Source organism: Urocampus carinirostris, chromosome 2 (assembly GCF_059441175.1).
Source record: "Urocampus carinirostris isolate Australia breed hairy pipefish chromosome 2, RoL_Ucar_1.0, whole genome shotgun sequence".
Taxonomy (NCBI): domain Eukaryota; kingdom Metazoa; phylum Chordata; class Actinopteri; order Syngnathiformes; family Syngnathidae; genus Urocampus; species Urocampus carinirostris.
The window spans coordinates 53,861,886-53,887,870 of NC_142350.1; the positions used below are offsets into that span (position 1 = coordinate 53,861,886).

Genomic DNA, 25,985 nt, shown 5'->3' on the forward strand with positions numbered 1-25,985 from the left:
GAAGAGACACTTCATTCCTGACATGCCTACGCTTATGTTTTTTCCATCGAAATTTACAAATCACCATAAAAGAAAAAAAAAATGGATGACGAGTTGAGGCCAAGACTTTTAGAAGATCCTATCCCAGAATAACGTATTACAATGTTTCTTCTTTCTTTTCCATCATTACAACTGTCAACTCTGATACAATCACAATATATGTTGTCTGGGATTGTTTTATTTTTCTTGATTCTAATGGAGGGGTCACTTACCTTTTTTTAAAGCCAAGATGTACTTTTTTGTTACTGATTAATGTGCATAGCTACCAGTTTAATTTCTTATCTCTAAAATAAGTTATGTTATCATGTTACTAATATGTTATTGCCAGCTTGTAATTATCAGAGTTAAGGATCAAATAAGGTAGAAAACAATTTTCCTTGAAAATCACAATGACCCAAAAATGGTGAGCTATTTTAAGAACAGATCTGTGGGATAGATGTTCTTAGGGACTACTTGAGGCCCGCTGGCACCACGTTGACACCCTAGGGGAAGTGAGACATATAGAACAAGTCTGATGGACTGAAATCAAAAAGTACATATAATTGTGAACCACTATGTATATGTATATATATTAGTCTTTGCAAGAAAATTACGAGTCACTAAAGTAGAAAACAAATATATTAAAGAAGTAAATTATTCAAAATTTGCATTTACAAATTAATAATGTTAACTTGTAAAAATAGCTCCCGTTTAATTTTTGTATTTCTTGCGATATTTGAATGTACTCAGACTTTAAGCTTATTGTGTAATACGTAAACTCCCAGTAATTACATTTTTTTAAACGAGCTATAATTAAACGTTCACTTTCGAAATGAAAAGACAGGAGGCGGTTGATTACAGTTGTGGACAACATTTCCCACAATGCAGCATTATATCTGTGACACGTTTGACGTTGCTTGGTAGCCTAGGGAGGCTACACGGTTGCAAAACATCCCAAAACACGGGAACAGGCACCCCGCAATTAAACTGCTTCAGGTAAATAAAATATTTTTGACATCACAAACAGATTTTTGTTTCGTAAAAAAACAAATGTGGGGGTTGTCGTGTGAAAAATATTGACTTTGTCGTAAGGTCAGTTGCCGACATTAAAACGTAAGTGATTAGCTTCTGGGCTAAGCTAGCTATTAGCATCTCCTGTAATATTATGTGACCAAGGCAAGGAAGCGTGTCGGGTTTGAATGTCAAAATAAAGGATAAAATGTCCAAATTCTAATGATTTGATTGTTGTGAGACCTTCTTGCTGTTTTTAGGGTAAAACAGACGTATTGGTTGTAATTTGAAAAAATGTCTTGTTAGCATTGCATCCCAGCAGGTGTTGCTAACTGCCTTTGATATGAAACAAATATTGCGAAATACGTCTTCATTTTTGGGAGTCATTGCCTCACAGAACGTATATAAAATATATTGTCTTTCTTATTAATGACACAATTATTTAAAAGACAGGTGGTCGTTTCAAAGGTGAGTGGTGATTGAAATATATTATGCTGCTCAGCTACATTTGTGTTATGCGTGACGTTTTAGCGGTGTCGTGTGATATTGATACTTTAATTTATTTTAGAACAGTTGTCAAGTTTTGATCGATCAAAATATTTCATTATTAAGTTCACAATATAATAATTACAAAATCACTTAGTATACTAATAGTATAATCATGTTCTGGTATGTAAAAAGAAGGGAGTTGGTTACCTTCGTTTAAGTTTGGCCTTGAACTGATATATTGCAAAATATTTAAAATTAGAAATGTCCTTTTTTATCATTGATAACGACGCAGTGAACATTTTTTATAACAACATGTGACTAGTAAAGTCATGTTTATTTGTATAGCCCTTAACTACAGATAAACCTGTAATAAAGACCTAAAAGAGATATATAAGATAAAAAAGAATTAAGAATACTTAGGCAAAAATATTTATTAGGTCTGGGATACTGGCCTAAGTTGTAAGTGTATCAGAGCAGTATTGCAATGAAATGGTAGTGCTACAACATTTAGCATCAATGCATTTATAAAATAGGTCGTGGCATAAGATATGAATACTAATTTTTCTGTACATATACAAGATATATACATTTTCACAGTCGAGTGTGCTTGTTCGAAGTGGTGATGGCCCTGGGGAAGAAACTGTCTCTGAGCCAATTAGTTGTTGTTTCAAAGGACCTGTAGAATCTTCCAGAAGGCAGCATATCAAAGAGTTGGTGGCTGGGGTGAACGGAGTCCTTGATAATGTTATAGGCTCTGCTGCAGTAGCGCAGGCTAGCTATGCGTAAATGGACCAGCCAATAATTTCCTGGGTTTTGTTGATGACTCTCTGTAAGGTTAAGAATGTTTAATTTTTCTTGTGAATTTTTTGGGGGTCTACTTTTTGCATCTAACGGAATATAAATGTATTACTCTTGTTTAATATTATCATTATTTCCCTTGTGTCTTGTAAAATGGACCTATGTAAATATGTATATTTGTGAGGTGTTTGTTATATGTAAATGCACATAAGAGCTGTGAGACACAATTATTAAGGAAGTTGAAGGGGTAGGATGAAATAAGTATATGCTGCTTCCTTATTTTAACTCGTGGTTTTGTTTTTGTTATGTCCAAAACAAAGTTTCATTCATTCAAGATAATTGTGTTCCGGCATGTTAAAAATATTCCATGTGCCATCTATCTCTTAAAATTAATTATCAAACCTTACCAGCTCAGTAGCCTAGATGGTAGTGTGCCCGCTTTGAGACTGGGAGGTCGCTGGTTCGCGCCTCGGCCGAGACATACCTAATTGGTATAATGGCGGCGCCCTCTGTTGGCTGCGGCTGCATCGACTCGCTACAACGGGTCAGGTGTATCGACATTTCGTTCTGTGTACATTGTTACAAAGAATGACAATACAAAGGAAATTATTATTATTATTATTATATCTTCTTGAGCTGTGACATCACAGGATGATATTGAGAAGCAAAAGAAACCACGCTTCCAATTGAAAAATAGACAGCAATTGTAGTAATCGGCGAATGCATAGCGCTCATTTAGGCTTGGATTAATTTGAATTTTTCTTACCGTGTCACTGGGGACTTCTGTTTTTTCTGAGTTGATCATCAAAGGGTAAGTTTACCTGTGATCGCGTAGAGCAGGGGTCGGGAACCTATGGCTCGCGAGCCATATATGGCTCTTTCTATGAGTATCTGTGGCTCAGAGACCAATTTGATTGCATGCAAAATTTCTCCATCTTGTTCAAAACCAGAGTTGTCTATCATATTCAGGTACACGTAAAGCCAAACCAAAGCTAAATTCAAAGGAAACACTTTGCAGTATATATAGGGCACGTTTTTCACTACAATTTACAGTCAAGGTGTCACACAAAAAAAGGGGGGAAAAAAACTCGTTTTGGCTGTACAACGCTAAAGAATCCTTTATTTAAAAGTTCACTATATAATCTGTGTTCAGTGTTCAGATACTTTATGATGAATCCACAGAACTGTAATTACGCCAAAACACCGGAAGAGAACTTAGTCATTTGATTGGGTGAGTGGGAGGGATGGGTGGAGCTATGCAAAAAGTACAAGCATTCCCTCCCATCTCTCGCCAAAGGTAAGCACATAAGGCTCCCTATTCTCAGAATGTTGTGACGTTTTTACAAAATAAATGCTTGCATCTGGTTTTGAAACCAATATGTATGAAAAAAAGGGTCAAAAGGAGTTTAACCGATCTTGAGTAATTGCAAGAAAGAGACAAGTTTAAAGTGGTCTGTTTGTTGAATTTGGGACAGGGGCTCTGGCATTATTCTCTTTTCATAATTTTTATCAAATCATCAAAAATAAATGTGCTGAAGACTAAGCTTTTGTCTGGGGCGCCGGTTTAACAATTTAGTAAATTTGTCTCATAATATATGGTGTGGCTCTTTCCCAAAATAAAATTAATATTTTTTGCTTTTATGGCTCTTTGAGTCAAAAAGGTTCCCGACCCCTGGCGTAGAGCGTGACTTGGCCTCATTTTAAGTATTTGATGGTGACTTTTCCTCTCGTGTTTTTGCTGCTGGGCTTGCAATTAATATACTTTTGTCCAGATAGCGAGCGAGCTCCCGAAGGCTTCTAGTTTTGTTTAGTCCAGGTTAGCCCTGTTAGCAGTCGCCTAGCTTGCCAGCCAGCCTGCCGTGCTCATTGTTTTTTCTCCCGGCTGGGTTCATGTTTGTTGCCGTGGTAGTGTTGTTGGCTCACGGCTATCCTGGCTGCTTACTGCATGTTTTCGGTCAGCCAGCCTCCCGATTTTTTCCGCAGATATGTCCCAGTTTGTCTTCTATGGCAGCCGGCTAGGCTGCCGTGTACCGGCTGATTCAGTCCCTGTAAGCTCAGTTTGCCCCATTTTGGCTGCTCGCCATTTGATGTACCATTGCTGCACCCATCTGCGACACATCGCCTATCCATTCTCCCCAAAACTACCAAAACTTGGCTTAAACCATTCAAAACCTTTTCGACTAGTTAACATGTAAACCAATAGGGTGACTGGCTTGCTAGGGTGCTGGTGAGCTTCAGATGACATCAGAGCTCAGGAAGTCAAAGAAGAGAAGTCTAAGACTGTTTAAAATGCATTATCTCGGAAAATACATGGAATATACCAATGATATATGTATAGATATTTTGCAAAGATGTACTATTTTCTCACATTTGGTATGTTTTTGAATTTAGGAATCCCTTTGACTTGTGTCTTGATTTGGATATATACCAAAAAATATGCTGCATTTAGTATTGTCATGATGATAAATTCAAGACATTTTAATAACAAGCTTTTGCCCTAAGCTTTCAAACTCCATATGTTCAGTTTGATTGGCACTGTCTGAATGTATTTTTACTATAAGAAAAATATGGTAAACTCAATAATCCTTTCTGTCCCATATGAAAAGTCATGATGATAAATTCAAGACATTTTAATAACAAAATACAGTGGTGCCTTAAGCTTTCAAATTTAACATCAGATTGATGGGCGCAGTCTGAATGTATTTTTCCCGTAAGAAAAACATGGTAAACTCAATTATCCTTTCTGGCCCATATGAATAGTCAAACTCTTTTTTTCAAAAAAAGGGGGTATCTGACCAGCATTTTAGAATTGGAATTGTTTTTATTGCAATCGATGACTTGTAGTGAAAACTGTTAACGAGATTGTCTATGGCACCACATAAACTGAAATGTACGATAAGCACATAAATAAGACGAGTAAGAGAAACATGAGAAAACATTTTTTGTTTGTTATACTGCTAGATAAATGCATTAAAACAATCTCATCTCATCTCATCAGCCGTACCGCTTATCCTCATTAGGGTCGCGGGGGGCTGGAGCCCATCCCAGCCATCTCCGGGCAGTGGGCAGGGGACACCCTGAACTGGTTGCCAGCCAATTGCAGGGCACATAGGGACAGACAACTCATTCGCTCATTCACACCTAGGGACAATTTGGACCGGCCAATTCACCTGAAATGCATGTTTTTGGAACGTGGGAGGAAACCGGAGTGCCCGGAGGAAACCCACGCAAGCACGGGGAGAACATACAAACTCCGCACAGGAAGTCTGGAGCTGGATTTGAACCCACGACAGGTTCCCATGACATGAACTGTGCCGCATAAGCGCTAACCACTGCGCCACCGTGCTGCTGCATTAAAACAATACTACTTTAATATAAGCATGTTTTTGTACAAGTCATATACATTTTAGTGTGACGTCACAGTTGATATGTTTTGTGTTTTACCAACAGAACCTTAAAATCATCGCTTAAACTGCCAGGGAGTCAGTGCAGGTCAGCTAAATTCAGCCTAATATGATCAAACTTTCTTCTTGTTAAAAGCCGCGCTGCAGCATTTTGCACCAGTTGCAATTTTTTAATGCGAGACCGGAGAGTCGCACATTTCAGTAGCTGAGATGGGAGATAACAAACGCATGAAATATAATCTCAGCATCAAACTGGGACAACATGGGGAGGATCTTTGCAGTGTTGTGTAAATTAAGAAAAATCGATTCAAGTAATATTCTTAATTTGTAACAGAAACAACAAACTAGGGTTAATTGTAAGACCTACATTTTTGACTGAGTCACTCTGGGTGATATTACATTTGTCAAAATTCAGAGCAGTGTTTAAGAACAACAAAGTTTGTAAGGGTGCTTAAAATCCTTGAATTTTAATGTTGTATTTTTAATGCATTTAATAGTGTTTGAATGTTGTGTTAAGTTCTTCGGAAATGCTTGAAATTGTTGCCATGTTACGGCTCTCTGTTACTGCTCTCTGGTGGCTTTGCTTTGCCATTGCATTTCTTCTTCCTTCATGATGAATGGCAGCTGACATTAGTATGTACAGGATTGTCCTATGAAGCTTCATCCCCCTATGAGACAGATGCATGCTTCACTTAAACAGAGCACTGTGAAATGTGTATTAGTGCAAGGATTACGTATCAATTATGACCATTTGTTTTCCGCTGTGCAAAAAAATGAAAGTAGCGTTTCCCAGTGGTAAATTCTAATGATAAGAACTTCCTGCAACCGAAAATGTAAGCTCCATGTTACTGTCAAATCTACCCACCACCTGTATAGGAGAGGTTTGTCTCAAAAATATGTACTTATTGCTCACATCCAGAAAAATATTCCCGATGTAATAAAGATCTAAAAATCATATGTCTTGATTAATGCAGACACAAGATTAAAAATACATGGTTCTTTTTAATGGTACTGGAGAAATTGGAAAAATTGGCTTTGAAAGTCCTCAAAAAGATGTTGAATTTAGTCATGGAAAAAAGTTGTACAAAACCGGAAACCAGTTAAGCTGGCTCAATAATTAACATCAGAATCAAATACCTCTTTTTTATCATCGTATTGCTGTAACGAGATTACGGTTGCACCCCAGTTGACAAAAATACACAATATAAAGACTAATAAATAGAAAAATAGAAAATGTTCACCTCTTATATAAAGTATCTAAAATGAAACAATGCATAACGGGGATATTGCCCGGTTCAAAATGCAATATCCCTTATGCTTGGTTTTATTTTAATTCAGTTCTTCATGGGTTAAGACGCAAAAATTGCATTTACATCCATCTTTTTATCTCAGTGATGCAAATGTCCCTGAATGCATCACTAGCAAGCAACTTCGCTGCCTAGTGCCGAAAAGGCACATGTTAACAGCCTTTAACAACCGTAGGCATGCGCCAATTCAACAAAGTTAATGCTACGTTGAAGGAGAACTAAAATACAGGCAAAAAGAAAAGTGCTTTTACCTACAAAACATTCTGACAAAGTATGATTTGGTGGATAAGGTGCTGGTCCATAGTCTGCGCAACGGTGCATCGGTGATTGATATTATGACACAATTCGTCTATCAGCGCATTAAATATACGTAAGATAGTTTAAAATGAAATTGTACACATGCAAAGTACCGTATTTTCCGCATTATAAGGCGCACCAGGTTATAGGGCGCACCCCGAAAAAATAGTTTTGGTCCTATATTTGACATACATAAGACGCACCGGATTATAAGGCGCTACAATGGCGACGTCGACAAAATAGTCAGATAGTTCAGTCAAACTTATTACCCCCATAAAATTCCCAAAGCTTGCAAAGAAGCAAATGCGTATCGTAGACACGTGCGGATGCAGTGTCCGTACGGTGTCACTCAAATGCATCGTTCCAAATATCATTTGGAAGGTTAAAGTCTTGGGATTCAAGAAATGCCAACCATTCCTTAGTTTCTATTTTCTTTTTTGCTCGCAACTTTACTGTGCATATGACAATAAACACTTGGAATTGAGTTTAATTTAAAAATAGACACTCCATTCCATGCATTATCTGCACCGCTTATCACAGAAACATCGAGTTCAGTCTGAAACAAGATACAGGGAAAATATATAGCCGGAGTAGCTCACCGAAGTCGTTGTGTTCAATAATAATGTGTAACCATGGTCCTCTTATATCCATGAGTGTAGTAAATCCAGGAGAGTAAAATATTTACAAATACAGTACAGAATAGTAAAATACTGTTTTCTCTATGCCGTCAACCCAACTTGCTATTCACATTCATCTTTTTCGGCCAATTGCAGGCTTTGTTTTGCCCCTTTAGCCTATGCCAGCTTGTAAATGATAAAAAGGATCCCCCCCTTTACCTCCAAATAACTTTAGCCAGTAGTGATCGATTCAACTGATGATTGCCACATCTTTTTCGGCCAATTGCAGGCTTTGTTTTGCGCCTTTAGCCTATGCGAGCCTGTAAATGATAAAAAGGATCCGCCCCCTTTACCTCCGAATAACTTTAGCCAATAGTGATCGATTCAAATGATGATTGACACATTGGTTAGCCAATGAAACGCCGGTAAATAAATCCCAGCATACACCGCGGAATACTTTGTGTTCGGGGGAAAATCTAGTCGGCGGCTGCTGCATTAGTTGCAAGACTTTGCGACTTAATATTGATCCATAAATAAGGCGCACTGTATTATAAGGCGCATGGTCAGCTTTTGAAAAAAATTAAGGCTTTTAGGTGCGGCTTATAGTGCGGAAAATACGGTAATCCTTATTTCAGTTAAACGTACCTGTAATTTGATTATCTATTTTTTTCTGTAACTGTAACAGACCACTATTACATTTCTTTAATCCTAATTACGTAACGCCGTTACATGTAGTCTGTTACTCCCCAACCCTGCGTACCTAACCCATTGCACCCTATTTGAAAAGTAGGATCCAAACCATGAGAGGACAGTTCCTAAGAGACCAGTCTGCTTAAACTTTTAACTTGCCACAGTTGGTCTTTTTCTCAATGGTTTTGGTTGAGGGCATAGGCATTCAAAAGCTGTGGCTCTTCGTCACATCCTTATGAAGACTGCACAATTGGTATTTGATCTACATTATTTTGCTTTTGTTATGTTTATGTAATCAAATTCAATGATGTGTTTCCTCAGATTGAAATATTGACGAGCTTAACCATTTGAGACCAAAAGGAAGGAGCGTCACTGAAGGACCATGTCCGAAAATGGCCCTCACACAGAGGCGCCGCTGTATTTCGAGGTAGAGGTGGAGCCCTTGGAAGGGCCCGACGAGGACGATGAAGACAAAATGGGTTTCAACAAGGGCGAGCACTTGATGGCGGAGCCCTCGTCGTCCGGGGGGCGCGTTTATGACCGCACTACCGTGCTCATCGAGCGGGACCCCATTCGGTTGGACGAGGAAGGCGAGGAGGAGGGCCACTGTGGAGCCGATGACGATGGTGTCGCTTTCTTGACGGAAGGAGATGGAGACGAGGAGGACGGCTCGCTTGCCTTCATGGCCGACCCGGACGCCATGTCGCAGGGCTACGTGCACCACACCATCTCGCCCGACCAGATCCAGTTCACCATCAATCCGGGCTCCACACCCATGCCGCGCAACATTGAGGGCGCCACCCTTACCCTGCACTCTGAGTGTCCGGAGACCAAGCAGACTGAGGTAAGCCACGCCTCTTGAAATACTGAAAATGTCTGTGTAAAAAGCACAATTTTTTTCTACCTAAAAAAGAACTCGAGGGTTAGGTGTGCGTTGTACATAACGCTTTATGATGGTGTATTACCGTAATTGCACAATGATTGATCAGTCGAACACGTCACTACTCACAATCTCAAAACATTGAATGCATCCACATCTCTAGACACATACAATCTATTTTTAGTTACAAATACAAATTACTTGCGCAGAAGTTTTAAAACTAATAGCCTAATTTTCAATGGTTTGTGCGCAGAGGCTAAACATTTCTTCACTTGCCTTGCCTGGCCCACAATGAAACGTGAGTTAAAATAGCTGTATGGAATTTGGAACTTTTGTTACACTCTGCCGCCATCTCCTGGGGTAAAGTCAAGATCGCAGCCTAAGTCAGCTTAATCATGATGCGCATGCAATTGCTGGCATTTCTTAGACACGCTTGAATAAACTTTTCTTTAGTCACCATTTGGGGGTTTTGGTTTTCGGTTTGGACTAGAAGCAGGCTTTTTAGCATAGTCATCCCACACTGACAAGTACAAATACATTTTTAAAAGAACCTGAAGGGACGAGCATGACATCCCTCTCCAGCACTCCCCCCAGCTCCCATTCCTCAAACCTAATGCGTTCGGCCCCAAAAAGCATTGCTATTAGTAAGATAAAAGCAAATAAGCAAACTAACCCACAAGGGTTTTTTAAACTCAGTTGGACATTGTTCACATATAAGCATCAAATATTTAACTTTCAATTTTTTAGGGAACCCTCTAAAGACACATCCTACCTTTTACTAATATTCTAAAATTCAGTGTTTGCATGTAATGTGCTAATTTAAGCATGAACTGTAGTTCTTGGTTTCCTATATTTTTCTTGTTTAAATTAAGAAAAATGGGTTACCCTTTCATTTCAAACCTAAACAATTAATAATACAATACAAAACTATGCATCCATCCATTTTTTTCCACTTATCCGGGGTTGGATCGCGGGGGCAGCAGCCTCAGCAGGGAAGCCCAGACTTCCCTCTCCCCAGCCACTTCATCCAGTTTATCCGGCAGGATCCCAAAGCGTGCCCAGGCCAGCCTAGAGACGTAGTCCCTCCAACGTATCCTGGGTCATTCCCGGGGTCTCCTGCTGATGGGGCATGCCTGGAACACCTCCCGAGGGCAAACTGATTTCTATTTCTTTCTAGTATGTAATGCAATTTAAAAAAATCAAAGTAAAAAAGTTTAATTCCAACTACTAGTATCTTCTTCAATATGTTTTATGAAAACTCACACAATGATAGCATAATCAAATTTCCTATGTAGGCAGATTGCAGTTGTAAACAAATATGATGTAAAAACAGCGTGATGAGTCACAAAGAAATCAAATATGGCTCACTTCCTGTTCTTGTAACTGACTATCATGCGTGCAGTATGTAAGGGCATCATAAATTTTTGTTGCTCAATTTTTTCACATTTATGATTTATTTTTTCTGAGTAGTTTTAGTTAGTTAGTTGGTTAGTGACAAGATTGGATAGATTGAGAAATGAAATTGTGAGAGACAGAAATGGAGTAGTAGTGTAATTGAGCAAGCGTGTGGATAAGAGAGTACTCTGTTGGTTTGGACACATGGAAAGGATGGATGAGGCGCGAATGTTGAAGAGGATCTACAGAGCAGAAGTAAGTGGAAGGAGACCAAGAGGAAGGCCGTGATTGACGTGGATGGATGGTGTTATGAGTGCACTGCAGGAAAGAGGTCTAAATATAGTGGAATCTAGAGCTCTTGTTGGTGATAAGCATGAGTAGAAAGGTGTTGTGAAAAAATAGTGGGATGTTTGGGCGCGTTCTAAGGGATGGGCAGGGCACCTGTACGGCAGGGTTAAACCAGTGAAAGCTGTCGGGCCCTGCTTTTGGACAGAAGTGTGTGTTGTGTCACCCTGACCCAAGTGACATGGCCACTTTCTTGTGTCCCGTTTTATCTGGAGGGACGAAAGCATGACCAACTTAGGTGCAGAAGTGTCTAACTTGTTTGGGCATTTGGGTTGGCCATGGTCCAAAATATTTTGTGTGTTTTTTTTGCTATTATTTCCCTTTTTATTTTCTTTGTTATTGTATGTGTTCGTCTTGCTGTCGGTCACCCCTCTTGAGGGATATGATTAAGGGAGATAGATGGCACTACTGCTACATTGCATTTGTTAGGCATGCATTTGTAACTGCCAAAAATGTCGTGAGCATTAACGCACGTCAGTTACATTGACTACAGTTTACTCACAATTTTTGGTTTTGTTTTTTCCAGCTGCAATTTTTGTGAGATTACAGTCAAAAGTGTGTTTAAAATACTGGTCAAAGTGCAAAAGTCCCATTAAAATCCAAATTTAAACCAAAGTAACAAGAGTGTAGTTATTTATTCTTACTGTATTCAATTTGTTTGTTTTTTGCTTTTTTGACACTATATTTTTGGTTTTTAGTTTTTAATGTTGTTCTGTTAATGTCTGTTTTCCACAATTTCCACATCTTAAAATACTAATAAAATTTTTGACTTTCTCAGGTAAAACGTTATCAGTGCATGTTCGAAGGCTGCACGCGGACGTACAGCACGGCGGGCAACCTGCGAACACACCAGAAGACGCACCGTGGCGAGTACACCTTCGTGTGCAACCAGCAAGGCTGCGGCAAGGCATTCCTCACCTCCTACAGCCTCAAAATTCATGTGCGTGTGCACACTAAGGAGAAACCCTTCGAGTGCGACGTGCAGGGCTGTGAAAAGGCGTTCAACACCCTCTACAGGTACTTTACACTGTTATCACAGTGCGGTTACAATGGCGACTCTTTGGTTTCTTCATTTCTAGAAAACTGATTAAGTTTTCCCAGAAAATGTACCTTTTACTGCCTACTGTTCCTGGACTCTATTTGACTTTCTTGGCAGGCTAAAAGCACACCAGAGAATCCACACGGGCAAAACATTTAACTGTGAATCCGAGGGATGCACAAAGTACTTCACGACTCTCAGCGACTTAAGGAAGCACATTCGCACACACACCGGAGAGAAACCTTTTCGGTGAGTGATACTGGCATCGAAAAAGTGATGCCGACCAATGTTAAACTTGAGATTCTTCCTCATTCTATGTATTTATTTTTCTGACCAGGTGCGACCACAACGGCTGCGGCAAAGCTTTTGCAGCAAGTCATCACCTGAAAACCCACGTACGGACTCACACAGGTACGTCGTGATTATTATTCTCAAATTGTTTATAATTATTTTTTTCTTAAAGCCGGGGTAAATCGTTTGAGGGGTCCTTAAAAAGTTTAGGTTTCTCTGTTAGATGCCCAGTAAGTTCAAAACGCCCTTATGCTTTATTTTCCTCTGCGTTTATCTGCTTTTATCTTTTGGCTAAGCAGTTCGGGGCAGACCACATTAGCTAGGAGGAAATTGGGTGCGGGGGTAAGTGTTGGAGATGGACATCATTCCTGTCCCGCAGGATTTTATTTCATATTTGTTAGTGTAGTACCAGCTCAGTAGCCTAGATGGTAAGGCGCCCGCTTTGAGACTGGGAGGTCGGTGGTTCGCGCCCCGGCCGAGTCATTCCTAAGACTTAAAAAGTGGTCGGCGGCGCCCTCTGTTGGCTGCGGCTGCATCGGCTCGCTACAACGGGTCAGGTGCAATCGACATTTCGTTCTGTGTACATTGTTACACAGAATGACAATACAAGGAAATTATTATTATTATTATTATTATTATTATTATTATGAAAATGGTGAAAGTAAGAGCCTGCTTCAAATATAGTCCAAATGCCAACCTAAACCCCAAAAAGGATGAAAAAAGAAGAATTTATTTAAGCGTGTCTAAAATGCACGTACTTGCACACGTATTGTGAACGAGCTGACTGAGGCTGCATTGATGACACCAGCCAGGGGATGGCGGCCGTGGGTAAAAAAGTTCAAAATTTTGTCCTGCCCCTTTAAGGGGCCCAGTGTCTCTGATCTTTGGTCATTCATCATCACATCATTGCCCATTTTTCTAATACATACATATATCTTTAAGTTATTGTGTGCTTGTACTTGTGCTTTTTAGTGGTTATCTTCATAGATCTTTCTCCATTCCTGCCTATTCTCCTTTACCAGAAGACTCGTGTAGTCAGGAACTAAAATAATTTTGATTTCTGTCGAAACTTCAATGTGCCAGGTCACCGTGATTAGTTCATCTAGTGCCAGCGCTCAGAGACTTGCCACATTATAAAAATAAAACCTAATATAAGGTATTTATTAAATTTAATTCACATTATCAATTTTTTTAATTAACTCATTCAATGCCAGACGTTTCTCTGGGAAGTGCCTGTGCCAGCCAAATTTTGCCATTTTGACTAATTTTTGAAGGCCTACAGAAAATTTTGCTCTGTAACAATATAGGTTTCAAAAGAAAGCTTAAACCCTTATCTTTAATTAGAATAAATGTATGCTTCTAGTTTTTACCATTTGGTAGTAAACCACAATTAAACATTGCTAAGTATCTTGAAAATACTTGTTTCCAAGAATACTTCAGCGAAAAAAGGTGTTTTGTAAAAAGATGCATTTCAAGCATAACTTTCACTTGAGTGATTTTTTTTTTATTTTTTTTTTGCATTTGTGATACCTCCAATATCTACACTGCTTTCCATAAATTCAAAGGCACTTTGCTTGCAAAATAACATTTTATTGCCCGAACACTGAACTGGTGCATGAACGATGGATGCATGAACTTTGCAAGAACTTTTCAGCCCCCTATGTTTCCGGTAAGGTGTCTCGTGATTTGGGTCGTCATGGCGACCACGGATGCACACTTAACATCATCCCTTTCCACTTTGTCATCTTTTTTTACTAAAATTTTGAAGCTTTAACAATCTGTACTTATATCTTTGCTTTTCTCAACACACTGCATGTACTCGGCATATGGGCTGGCGCCTACACACTCCCATACAGTGGAGACAGGAAGGAAATTAGGCACTAAGTGTGTTGACAAAGATCTGATCAAAGCCACTCCTGCCATCAAGTAGTTATTTATCATATTGAAATCATTCCCAGAGGCTTGATACTCAGTGAAGGGATGCACGGAAGCCTTCAGAATAGTTTAAAAAACAAAATTCGTTTTTGCAGTCAGGGAGAACGCTTCTGAAAACGTACTTGTATATACGTCATGGCACTGAATTTGTTAATATGTTAGGTTAAAAATAATCTTTATTAAAAATGTATTATTTTATATCTTATTTTGTTATGTTTTTAATATTTCTTATCCGAATTTTAAAAAAATTCTATTCAAGTCATATTTATTTGTATAGCTCTTAGTCACAAAGAGTCTCAAAGAGCTGCACAATCCACCAATACATTATCCCCTGATCTGAAATCTAAGAAAAAAAACTTTAGCATGAGAAAAATTAAGAAACTTGGAAAAGTCGCTCATGAGGTAATACCCTTTCCAACAAAAATTAGATGATGCCAGTGGAACAAGATTTTTTTTATTCTGAAAGATCATATCTTTGTCTTGTTTTTTTTAAATGGTTTTCCAACTTACTATATTTCTGTCGGTGGCAATAAATGGTTTAAAAATCACTAATGCTAACCAGACCCTTCTCCAAATCCCCATGTAAATGGTGTAACAGGTGAAAAGCCTTTCAACTGCCCGAGCGACGGCTGTGAGAAGACGTTTAGCAGCCAGTACAGTCTGAAGAGTCACATCCGGGGTCACGACAAGGGCCAGCCCTTCAGCGTCACCCTCACGCACCCGCTGTCCGAAGTGAGTCAACGCCATTCGCGCCCGGCAGGACGCCGTGTCTCGTGTTACCTCCAATTTATCTACTTCCTCACATACACGGCGTCCTGTTGAAAGATTTGTGAGATCATATTTGTCTGTTTTTTGTTTTTGTTTGTTTTTTAGGATGCAAATCATTCACTGTGCCTCAGCGATTTGAGTCTCATCTCCACTGACTCGGAGTTGCGAGAGCACCTGCACAATGTAAGTCAGCAAAAAGTGCGAAAGCAAAAATATAGACAAGTTTATGCCCGTGTGTGTAATATTTATTTATTTCTCTCATTGCTGCAATTCAAAAAGACAAAAAAGCAGTTTAAGTCTTTTTTGGGATTTGCAGGGACAATACTTAATAGTCAAAAGCAGAAAAATAAAATCTACACAGTGGAACATGCAATTCATTTAGAGGTGTATATTGTAGGTATTTTGATTTTTATGTGGAATCTTTTGGCTTGTCGATCTTATTTCACTTACATCAAATAATGATAATAATGATCGTGATACATTTATAATTTTATTTTGTTTTGAAATGTATTTAATAAAATTTGGATTTTGTGTCAACTTTTTAATGGATTAAATAATCATCAGTTTAATCTTTTTTTATTTTCATGACTTTTCCTCTTCAGGCACAGAATTTGGACCTGAACAATATGACTCCCGTAAAAATATTTGAGCTCATGTTTCAGAGTCCCGAGAATAGTGTGAGTCAAGATGAAGCCCAGCCAACTGGTAAGAAAGTTTTGGAAGGGGTTTTTCCTTCCTTGTTTTTTATACATCCGCTGACCCAATCTCACTTTGCACACCCCAACCACTTCAGAAAGTCTCTCCGAGCGCCTCGGCCTGGAGACCCCCACCCCAACAACAGTGACCGAAGCTTCAAATATGATCTCCTTCTCCCTCACTTCTACCCACTCTCACCCAGCCACTGGGATGGAGGCCCCTCCTCCTCCTCCAGCATCTGACTCTGTGCCCCCCTCCGTTGCTCCCTCGGCCCAGACATCCGCTTTTGTGCACATTTCTGACAGACCCGTGCAAGTGCCAACCCAGCAGAACTTTGTGGCCCTTTCCCCCTCGTTCCTCCAGCAGGAAAATGTGACCCAGCCGTGCCCTCCTACCCCCAACCCTCCAATTTCAGTCCCCTCCTTGCCAACCACAACTGCTGCCTCGGGGGGCACTTCCGATGTAGGGCCAGCCGTACCTCAACCTGTGCCTTTGGCCAGCAACGCAGTCTCCGGTTCCAGTCCCACCACCATTACCATCGCACCTAACCAGAACTTGCCCGGCTTGGTAATGTCTGACCAGAACTTTCAGTGGATCCTGAGCAGCGCTGCCAACAGCCAACACAATACCGAGCAAGCAGTGAGTTAGAACTCTGTAATAAACTTGGTTTATTGATTGGTGTTTGCGTTCCTACATGTCTAAAATGTTTTTACAGACACAAGGGGGTCCAAAAGTTGAGAAGGTGTTCTTTACAACGGCCATACCAGTTGGAGGCAATGCCGGTGAGATTCTTTTATTTTATGTATACACCAGGTGCTTAAAAATGAGGCGGGGAGGCTTTCTGAATAAAATACAAAATATTAATCAAAAAAGAACATTTAAAAAAAAAAAACACAGTCCAAATTTCAGAAGTGTATTGCACTCACTTAAAAAAAACATTTTCAAATAATACATTTTGGGGATTCGTTTTTCATCTTGTGTTTTATTATTATTCTGGTATTGTTATTTTTCCGTTTCAGAAAAACATTAAGCTATTTAATAAAACAATATGAAAAAAATACCATAAATTAAAGTTAGTTTATTGCCATAAATTGAAAAATAAAAATATCTTTCCAACTAACTTTTAAGTATTTTCTTTTTTTTTTTTTTTTTTAAATATAACAATTTGTTTTCTTACAGAAACATTTTGTTTTCATTCTAACACTTGGTACCATTCTGTGCCGACGCGAGCTAATGGTCAATTGGACAAAACCTCACCTTGAGCGCACAATCTGCCAATGAGCACACTACTGCCCCCTAACGCAGTGGGGGCACAATTGCACTTAATTATTGGACAGGAAAAAAATGCCTGAGGTCATAGTGCTCCTGACAGAGGCTCCCCCCCTATTTGAGAATATAAGTTGATGATTTGTAGACAAATGTATTTACAGCAATTCCCTTTTGAGTGTGAAAGCTTTTCCTGTAATTTGCCTTTGCAGGCAGCACAGTCCAACAGATCGGCCTGAGCCTTCCCGTCATTATCATAAAGCAAGAGGAGTCGTGCCAGTGTCACTGTGCCTGCAAGGACACACTCAAAGACAAGAAGGCCTGCTCGGCCCCACCCACCATGGCGCAGCCTCCACCACAAGAGGCCCCTCCTCCTGCTCCTCTCGACCCTCCGCCGGAGCCTACGCAACCTCCGGCCACCTCCGCTCAATGCTTGGCAGATTCTTCCTCCAAGGTGGGTGAAGTCCAGCCCTCTTCCGCAGCGGCGTTCCCTTCCCCATCACCGTCAGACTTCCTGTCGCTGCAGAGCCCCGAAAACAACAACATCGAGGCCCTGCTGCTTGTCGGCGAAGACTTCAGCATGGCCACCCAAGGCAACCCTTAGGCCAGTGTTCGGCAACCTCCTGGCCGCGGACCGGTACCGGGCCGGTGGTTTTTTGGTACCACAGAAAGAATACAAAAACGTTGCTAATACCTTATTTATTCTAGTGATGGGGCGTTCGACAAAAACTGCTCTATGAGGCGAACGACAAGAGGAGGCTCCCCTTCAATAAGGAGCTGGCTACTTTCGAAAAGATCCTTCTCTTTCTACCACTCTTTCTCTTTTTACTTCTGTCTTTTGATCTATTTCCCTTGATCTTTCTCCTTCGCTTTTTCTCCTCTCTATAGTTCTGTGTCTCTCTTGCTCCCTTTCTCCCTCGAAGGCGCCCGTGACTGGCCAATTTGAGTTCCCTCTTGAGTTTTTTTCAGTATAAACAATTTGAAAGCTTAAATTGGGTAAAAGTTCACTGTAAATTAAAACAATAAAGAATATATAATACAGTAGCATAATGCATCCTCAAAATTTAAAATTTGGTGCATAATGTTTAAATTTTATGGGTATCATATTTAAAAAAAAAAAATACCATTTGGGAACTGAAAAAAGTTATCATGAATTAAAAAAAGGTAATTATGAAATAAAGAAAAATGTATTTTCCAATGTCTAGTGATTACACAATGGATTTGGGCTTATTGTTAATATATATTATTATTAACAATTTTGGGCCGGGCCACCAGAATATTTTCAGACGTTAAACTGGTCTGTGGTACAGGAAATTATGCCGACCACTGCCTTAAAGAGACACAGCCCCCTCCTTGCATAGTCTGTGCTTCGAACCTTCTGTACCTTCAGTGCATTCTCCTTTGTGGCATTGTGCGACATACCTGCGCAAACTTGAGTCCTTTTTTTTTTTTTGCAGTAGTTGAGTTCACTGTTAACTGCTATTAATGCAGGGAAATACAATTTTGTTGTCTAATAATCCACGGATGAAAATTGTACATACACTTCACTGACGACATCCAGACACTGAAATTTTGAAAGCCACCACTTGGCGCATAGTCGTGTACTTGTAAAGAATCCCGACTCGTGCTCAGAAGCGCTTTTGATGCACTGATGGAGAGTCGCTCCCTGCACAGTCTTCACGGGTGGACGCAAAATTGTCCCAAAATTGTGATTTATATTTTTTTTTTTTTTCACAAAAGCAAAACGGCTACATGGAATCGCTTCCGTCTTACTTAAACCTAATTTAACAGTGTATATTTTAATTTATTTAAGTCTTGAATTTCCTTCTTTTATGCTAGTTATTAATTTATTCCATTGACACATGCATCTTAGTTATATTTTTGTGTGTATGTGTTTGTTACTGAATGAAAAAGAAAACTGTCCTGGCTGACATCGTAAACAACTACTATAAATATCGAGTTGCCGCCCGTCTCAGGGACGCATCGGCTCGTAAACCATACCGATTATTTTGAACACGCCCAGCACTTTTCACAATACTGGAAATTTTGTACCTGGCAGCTGTATTTTTTTCACCACCCATTTCCAAACCATGGATAGAAAACTTTCAGGAAGTTATTAAAAATAGGTTAGGTAGAGTTGTGTTGCACATTCTGGTGAAATATTTTAAGATAATATTAATAAGTAGACATTTTTTTTACATATTCGCATTTTTGAAAGTGTAAAAAGTATGCAATTTTTGGGGAACACATTTTAGTAATGATCATTGACGCCACTTTCATTTTGATATTTTTTTTTCTCGAATAACTATGACGCCCTAAATTAAGTGACATTTCTCAAATTCTGCTTACATTTTGGAAGACTTGAAGGATTGAAATTTTGGGACCAGTATTAATCATTGACTCCACTTTTATTCTAAAATTAATTCAGCGAAAGAACACACCTGAAATTAGGTGAAATGTTTCAATTTTTGCTTAAATTTTGGCACATTTGTGTCAAAAGATGTTCAATTTTTGACATTAATCACGGACTTGACTCAATTCCTCAATTACTTTGTTTTTTTTTTTTCTAGAATAACTGTCAACGTGAATAGGTGACATTGTTCAATTTTTGCTCACATTCTGGCACATTTGGAAGTGTCAAAAAGGCACAATTTTTCTTTGTCAACTCTTGACATTGACTCCAATTTTTTCTGACATCCATTCGGTGAAAGTTTCTATTAAACAGTGGGGCAAATATTTAGTCAACCACCAATTGTGCAAGTTCTCTTACTTAGAAAGATTAAAGAGGCTTGTCATTGTCAACATGGGTAAACTTCAACCATAATAGACTGGGAAAAAGAAACAGAAAATAATATTGTTTGATTTTTAAATGATTTCCAAATTACAGTGGTATACAAGTATTTGGTCACCTACAGACAACAAGATTTCTGGCTGTCAAAGATGTCTAACTTCTAAAGAGAGGTCTAACAAGTCTCCACTTGTTAACTGTAAAAAAGGCACCTGTCCATGATCTGTCATTCTTACTCCAAACTCATCCATGGCCAAGACCAAAGAGATGTCAAAGGGAACCTGGGGCATAATTTTAGACTTACATCAGGCTGAGAAGACAGTCTGTAATACGTAAAATGCTTGGTGTAAAGAAATCAACTGTGGAACTAATTATTTTACAACTGAAGACATAAAAAACCACTGATAACCTCCCACGATCTAGGGCTCCATGTGAATTCTTACCTCATAGCGTCAAAATGATCACAAGAGCGATGAGCAAAAATCCCAAATGTTGCTTGTGATTGACCTACAGAGAGCTGGGGCCACAGTATCAGAGGCCACCATCAGTAACACCACATACCGCCCGGGACTCAAAATACTGCACTGCCAGACATGTCCCCCTGCTGAAGCAAGTAAAAATCCAGGCCCTATTGTGTTTTTTTTTTTGGGATGATCCAAAAGAGAACTGGGAGAGTGTGTTATGATCAGATTAAACAAAAATAACTTTTTGTTAGAAATACACATTCTTGTGTTTGGACGACAAATAGAAACCTCGTGCTTTGGAGCTGCTTTCATACAAAAGGACCAAAACGACTGATCTGTGTAAAGGAAAGATTGAATGGGGCCACATATTGAGATTTTAAGTGAAAACCTCCTTTCATCAGGAAGGGCATTGAAGATAAGACTTGGCTGGGTCTTTCAGCATGAAAATAACCCCAACACATACCCAGGGCAACAATGAGTGTCTTACTAAGAAGCATTTTAAGGTCCTGGAGTGACTTACCTAGTCTACAGATTTCAACCCCATAGAAAACCTATGGAGGGAGTTGAAAGTTTGCCTGGGGTGTTGGCCAACGACAGCCCCAAAACAGCGCTGCTCTAGAAGAGATCTGCATGGAGAAATGGAACTAAAATAACAGCAACAGCGTGAGAAAAGCTTGTGAGGTTACAGAAAATGTATGGCATATTATTGCCAACAAAGGATACAGAAAAGTATTGGATAAACTTTTCGTATTGACCAAATACTAATTTTCTACCATGATTTGCAAATAAAAATGATTTTCTGATTATTATTTTTTCACCTTCTGTCTCATGGTTGATGTATCCATGTGGACAAGTACAGGCCTCTAATTGTTTCAAGTAGGAGACATTGCACAATAAGTGGTTGACTAAATATTTATTTGCCCAATTGTAAGAGACACTGTAGGTGACTTGTTTTTTTTCTGCTTACTCTATGGCACATTTGTATGTGTCCCAAAAAAAGCTACCCAACATTGATTATGGTCTCTACTTTTATTCTGAAATCCATTCAGTGAAATATTCTAAAATAAGACGCTCTTAGTTTATTTGTCCATTTCTGTTTACATTTTTGCACATGTGTCATAAATGTGCCAATTAATTCTTGAAGCAATTCGATATTGATCACTGTTTTTTCTCTGAAATACGCAAGTACATAGGAAAATGAGGATTTTAGTGATAAAACGGTACCTTTGTAAAAAAAAGTTATGTTTTACAAAAATCATGATTTTACCAGATGGCGCTAAATATTCCAAAAACTCTTAGTTTCACTTGATTTCAAAAGATTTTCACAAGGAAAAAGCAAAAAAAAAACTTTCACCTCCATCCTTGACAGATATAGACATCAAATATTCAGTTCCGATATTTGCATCAGATTGACCTGAAAAAAAATATGCTACTAAGATCATTTTGCCTATTTCAAGTATTTTTTTAAAATTACCTCGATTTTCTCGGGAGAAATTTTAATGAGGACAATTATCTTACATGGCAACTAAATATTGTAGAATATGTAATTCTGCCCCATTTTACCACCCCAAAAAGTTTTAAAATACCTGTTATTGGCGAAATGATCTGCTGGTGAAAAATAACAGCCTTGCAATGTTTACCGTATTTTACTATTTTTTAATAACTGCACACATATTTAACACATCTGTTTGCAATTTATATACTGTACTCTTATTTTTTTCTTGGATAAAACAACCTACTGCTTCCAGCTATCATTTTTCTCCTGAAATATTTCCCAAAAACCAATCAGATGGCTAGTTCCACATTTTAAACTTGGAACCATTCCAGATATGCAGTATTATGAGGGTCCAAACATTATTTACATGTATTAGGAATTAACTATGCAATTTTCAAGCAAGGCATTCAGAGGCATGCACGCAGACGCCCCGACACTATATCTCCTTCCTTTGTCATATACTATCAAGAGTATTTTTATATGCATCACTCTAGTTGCAGATGTTTAGGAAAATATATAGAGAAATATGGCCACTCATGCCAACTTCACAGTGATTATATAATATTCTATTTTGAATCTGGGATGAGGACGTCGTTTGAATACCAGTTGAAGGAATTCTCGAGTTATTGATTCTGTTTTAAGAATGTGTAAAATAAAAATATATATCAGCAGTTTTTCATTTCAGTTTTATGGGTAACAAGTAAAAAGAGTGCCGGCTAACCAGCTCTGCCTTCACGTCATCTTTAAATTGGACCCGTTAAGTTTGTTTCGGAATAAGATTGTAAAGGAACATTGGAAAAGTCTGCGTACTGAAGAAAAATTTAACTACAAAGTGCGCGCTTCCATGGAAGCAAGGATTTGTTTTGTTTTTTAAGAGAATGTATAATGTTCAATGTTTGCATATGCTTGTTTCGTACAAAGTCGATAACTTTCTCAAATAAGAGCAATATACTAATAAAACCATTATTGTCTCAGAACAGTGTCATGCTTTTATTTTGAAGGTGGTTCCTCTTGTGGGCACAATGGAGTATCATGAAGAGATTTCTGCTGTGGAGAAAAACAACGGGAATATTGTTACTCTATTTGAGAATAGAGGCTTCCAATGGTCACAATACTAAGCGGCTGCTTTTATTGGAAGAAGATGCACATATAGTGACCCCTCTAAATACGAGCTACTCTAATGACAGAAGATATGAGATGCTTTTCAAGCAAAACTATACATATGAGAGAAAATCCCAAGTTATGAGAATTTCCTGCTCCCTCGCTCCACGTATACACCTTTAGCAACTGCAGAATTCCTCCATGGAAAGTGCTCATCATAAACCTTTATTTTATTTCATCAATATCTATTGTATTTTTATGATCATTTACCATCTGAATGTGTTTAGTGATCAGATGTTTCATAGCTATTTAGAGTTAACTTGGATGATTTTGGTAGGCCGGGAACAAATTAATTAATTTTCAGTTATTTCTTATGGGTAAAATTTGTTCCAGATATGAGAAATACAACATAAATGCCCAATCCAGGAAAGAAAATATCTTGCGTAGATGGGCCGCTGATGAATCAATCTGCATACTTAGCAATTTCCAAAATTGTGGAAGAGTTGACAAAAATTGACCTAAAAAAGTCATTTTACAAAAAAAAAAATCGACAAGACAAAAACATTTGAATCACTAGAAAATAATAAGTTTAGGCAGGGGGTGGAAGACTAGATACAAGGAAAGGTTTAGGATAATTAACAACATTGGCCCCCGTATTTTATGAAAACTACAAATTGACTGCAATCGACAGGAAAACCTAAGAGCTTCATCAATACAGCCCAGCAAATCATCGGCTGCGCTCTGCCCACTCACAATACCGCTACAGAGCAAACAAAATAAGGGACTCCTCTCACCCCGCCCACCATCTCTATAACCTGCTGCCCTATTGCAGATTCCAATTCTCAATACGTAATGTTGGACTCATGAGCAGTTTCGAAATGATGCTAGCTGACCGGGCTAGAGGAGCCAAGATTGCCACTTATCTTACGTGGCTATCGATTCAGGGTCCGATTCTTTTATGGTTTGAACACCGCAGCCAAAAATACTCTTTAGTTTTAGTTTTCATTTTAGTTATATACACTGCAGGATTTTATAGGATCAAAGCTCGTCTAGTGTGTACGGGCTTGGTCTTTATATAAAGTAGTTTACGATGTCCGGGTAAGAAATAGCAGGTCAAACACCTGAATCCAATTTCTTTCCTCTTTTTTTTCATAAAATAGGGGTTTATGTTGTGATTTACCCACAATTTTTCCTCAAATCTAGTATTCCAAACCCCGTGTTAATCTATCAAGTACGTGGAATAATTTGTCCTAAAATCTTTCATTGTAGCTTGAAATCGAATATGGCAGGGCAGGCGTGCTGATTACGTAAATCACGATCAACAGGTGGATCCCAGAAGGTTTGACATCACGGGAAATCAAATTACACATGTTAGCTTTACAATGTTATTTCTTTGCAACATCACTGGTCTTGAAAAAAATGACTGACTTGATACTTTTAACTATTGGAATTATTTTAAGTAATGCATTTTATTTATTTAGGAACATTATTGTCAGCATTCAATTACACGAATAAGGAATTTATTTTTAATGCAGGCTGCTCCTAAATCTTCATTTGTTTCAGTTAATTTTTTGTTTATTCAAAGGAAGACAATAAAATCCTCAAAGCATGCTAAATTATTTAGATGTTTTGCAGTTTCCGTAATTGGTGGATCTTTTTTACTTCCTTAATTTTAAGTAGCTCGTATTCAGTAAAAGTGTGAGCACACCCCTGGAAAATGGCATGTGCTTAAAAATAGTGCACATCAAACCCTTAATTTTTAATATATTAACTAAGAGCTTACCTTGAGAACATTATTGAGATCTTGAAGATCAGTCAGGATATTGTTGCACAGGGTAATTTTCTCTGACAGAACTCGTATCTCCATATTCTAGGAAACAATACACAATAGTTTAAAGGAAATACTTTACTTTTTTTTAATATGTTTTACTGACCTTTTCCTTTACAGATGCACTCTTATCATCCACATCAGACATTGTTAATTTTACCTTAAGTTTGACAGGAGTGGAAAAAAGTTGTACCTTTCCAACTAAACGTATTTATTAGGACACTGCAGATGATTCAAATCTCAATAATGAATGGGTCACGTGTCGATACTTAAGGATTTCTTTTTAAAAGAATATATTTATATAACATATTATCCTGTCATTACAGAGAGCAAAATTCGAATAAACTTGTGAAAATTAGTAGCTTGCACGTGTTTAAAATATCCATTAGGCTTATTATGCGTCAAAAAAAATTGGGGGGGGGCGTCAATAACATTAATTTTCGTGAGTAAATTTACTATACTGACATTTTTTTAATGATTTATTCAATAAAACGCATACACATTTGTATGCAAAATTTCACAGCAGTGTTGCGTGAATCGTAGTAGTCATACCGAACTGTAGAAACAATCCAAATAAACAAATTAAACAAACATCTCACGGGGGAAAGCAGATAAGTCACACGAAAATACCTACATGTTTATAAACATTATTAGTTTAAATGGTTGTGTATGAAAATGAATTGTTTTACTTCATATAGGAATAGATTTTTCTACAAGTAAATATGCACTTGTGACTGTAGAATTCAACTGTAATGATTAAAAGATTGAGAAATTGAGAATATGTGTCTGACTCTAGTCATATATTCCAAGTATAATATATTTCCAAAATAGTTTAAACCCTTGTCAATCTTGTCAGCTATAAAATTACAGATTTCGGACCAGAACATTGGTGTGTGAGTGTGTGTGTGTGTGAATGGGTAAGTGTGAAGCACATTGTAAAGCGCTTTGGGAGGTCTTCATTGACTTGAAAAGCGCTGTATAAATGCAGACCATTTACCACGAGTCAAAATAAATGCAATACAGGTTAAGGTCAGCAGAACTAAATGTAAAAAAATGCACAATG

At 38.4% G+C, this 25,985-nt stretch overlaps 1 protein-coding gene and 1 long non-coding RNA gene across 3 annotated transcripts; one reads left to right on the forward strand and one right to left on the reverse strand.

Annotated features, from left to right (window-relative positions):
* Positions 1-883: 883 nt before the first annotated feature.
* On the forward strand, positions 884-22,970 carry mtf1 (metal-regulatory transcription factor 1). Of its 2 annotated transcripts, XM_088327091.1 has the most exons (12): positions 884-1,014; positions 8,953-9,475; positions 12,030-12,268; positions 12,408-12,539; positions 12,628-12,701; positions 15,115-15,248; positions 15,390-15,467; positions 15,887-15,989; positions 16,078-16,619; positions 16,696-16,762; positions 17,459-17,700; positions 17,773-22,970. In XM_088327091.1, exons 2-12 carry the CDS (start codon positions 9,014-9,016, stop codon positions 17,848-17,850), a joined length of 2,151 nt encoding a protein of 716 aa, XP_088183217.1. In that variant the 5' UTR covers positions 884-1,014; positions 8,953-9,013; the 3' UTR covers positions 17,851-22,970. The 2 variants fall into 2 exon arrangements, with proteins under 2 accessions (XP_088183217.1, XP_088183216.1); XM_088327090.1 differs by having other exon boundaries at positions 17,459-22,970.
* On the reverse strand, positions 22,601-25,251 carry LOC148372500 (uncharacterized). The gene is made up of 3 exons (XR_015849544.1): positions 25,029-25,251; positions 24,878-24,964; positions 22,601-23,040 (listed from the first exon to the last, which is right to left on the reverse strand). It is a non-coding gene; the product is annotated as an uncharacterized LOC148372500 (long non-coding RNA).
* Positions 25,252-25,985: the final 734 nt, after the last annotated feature.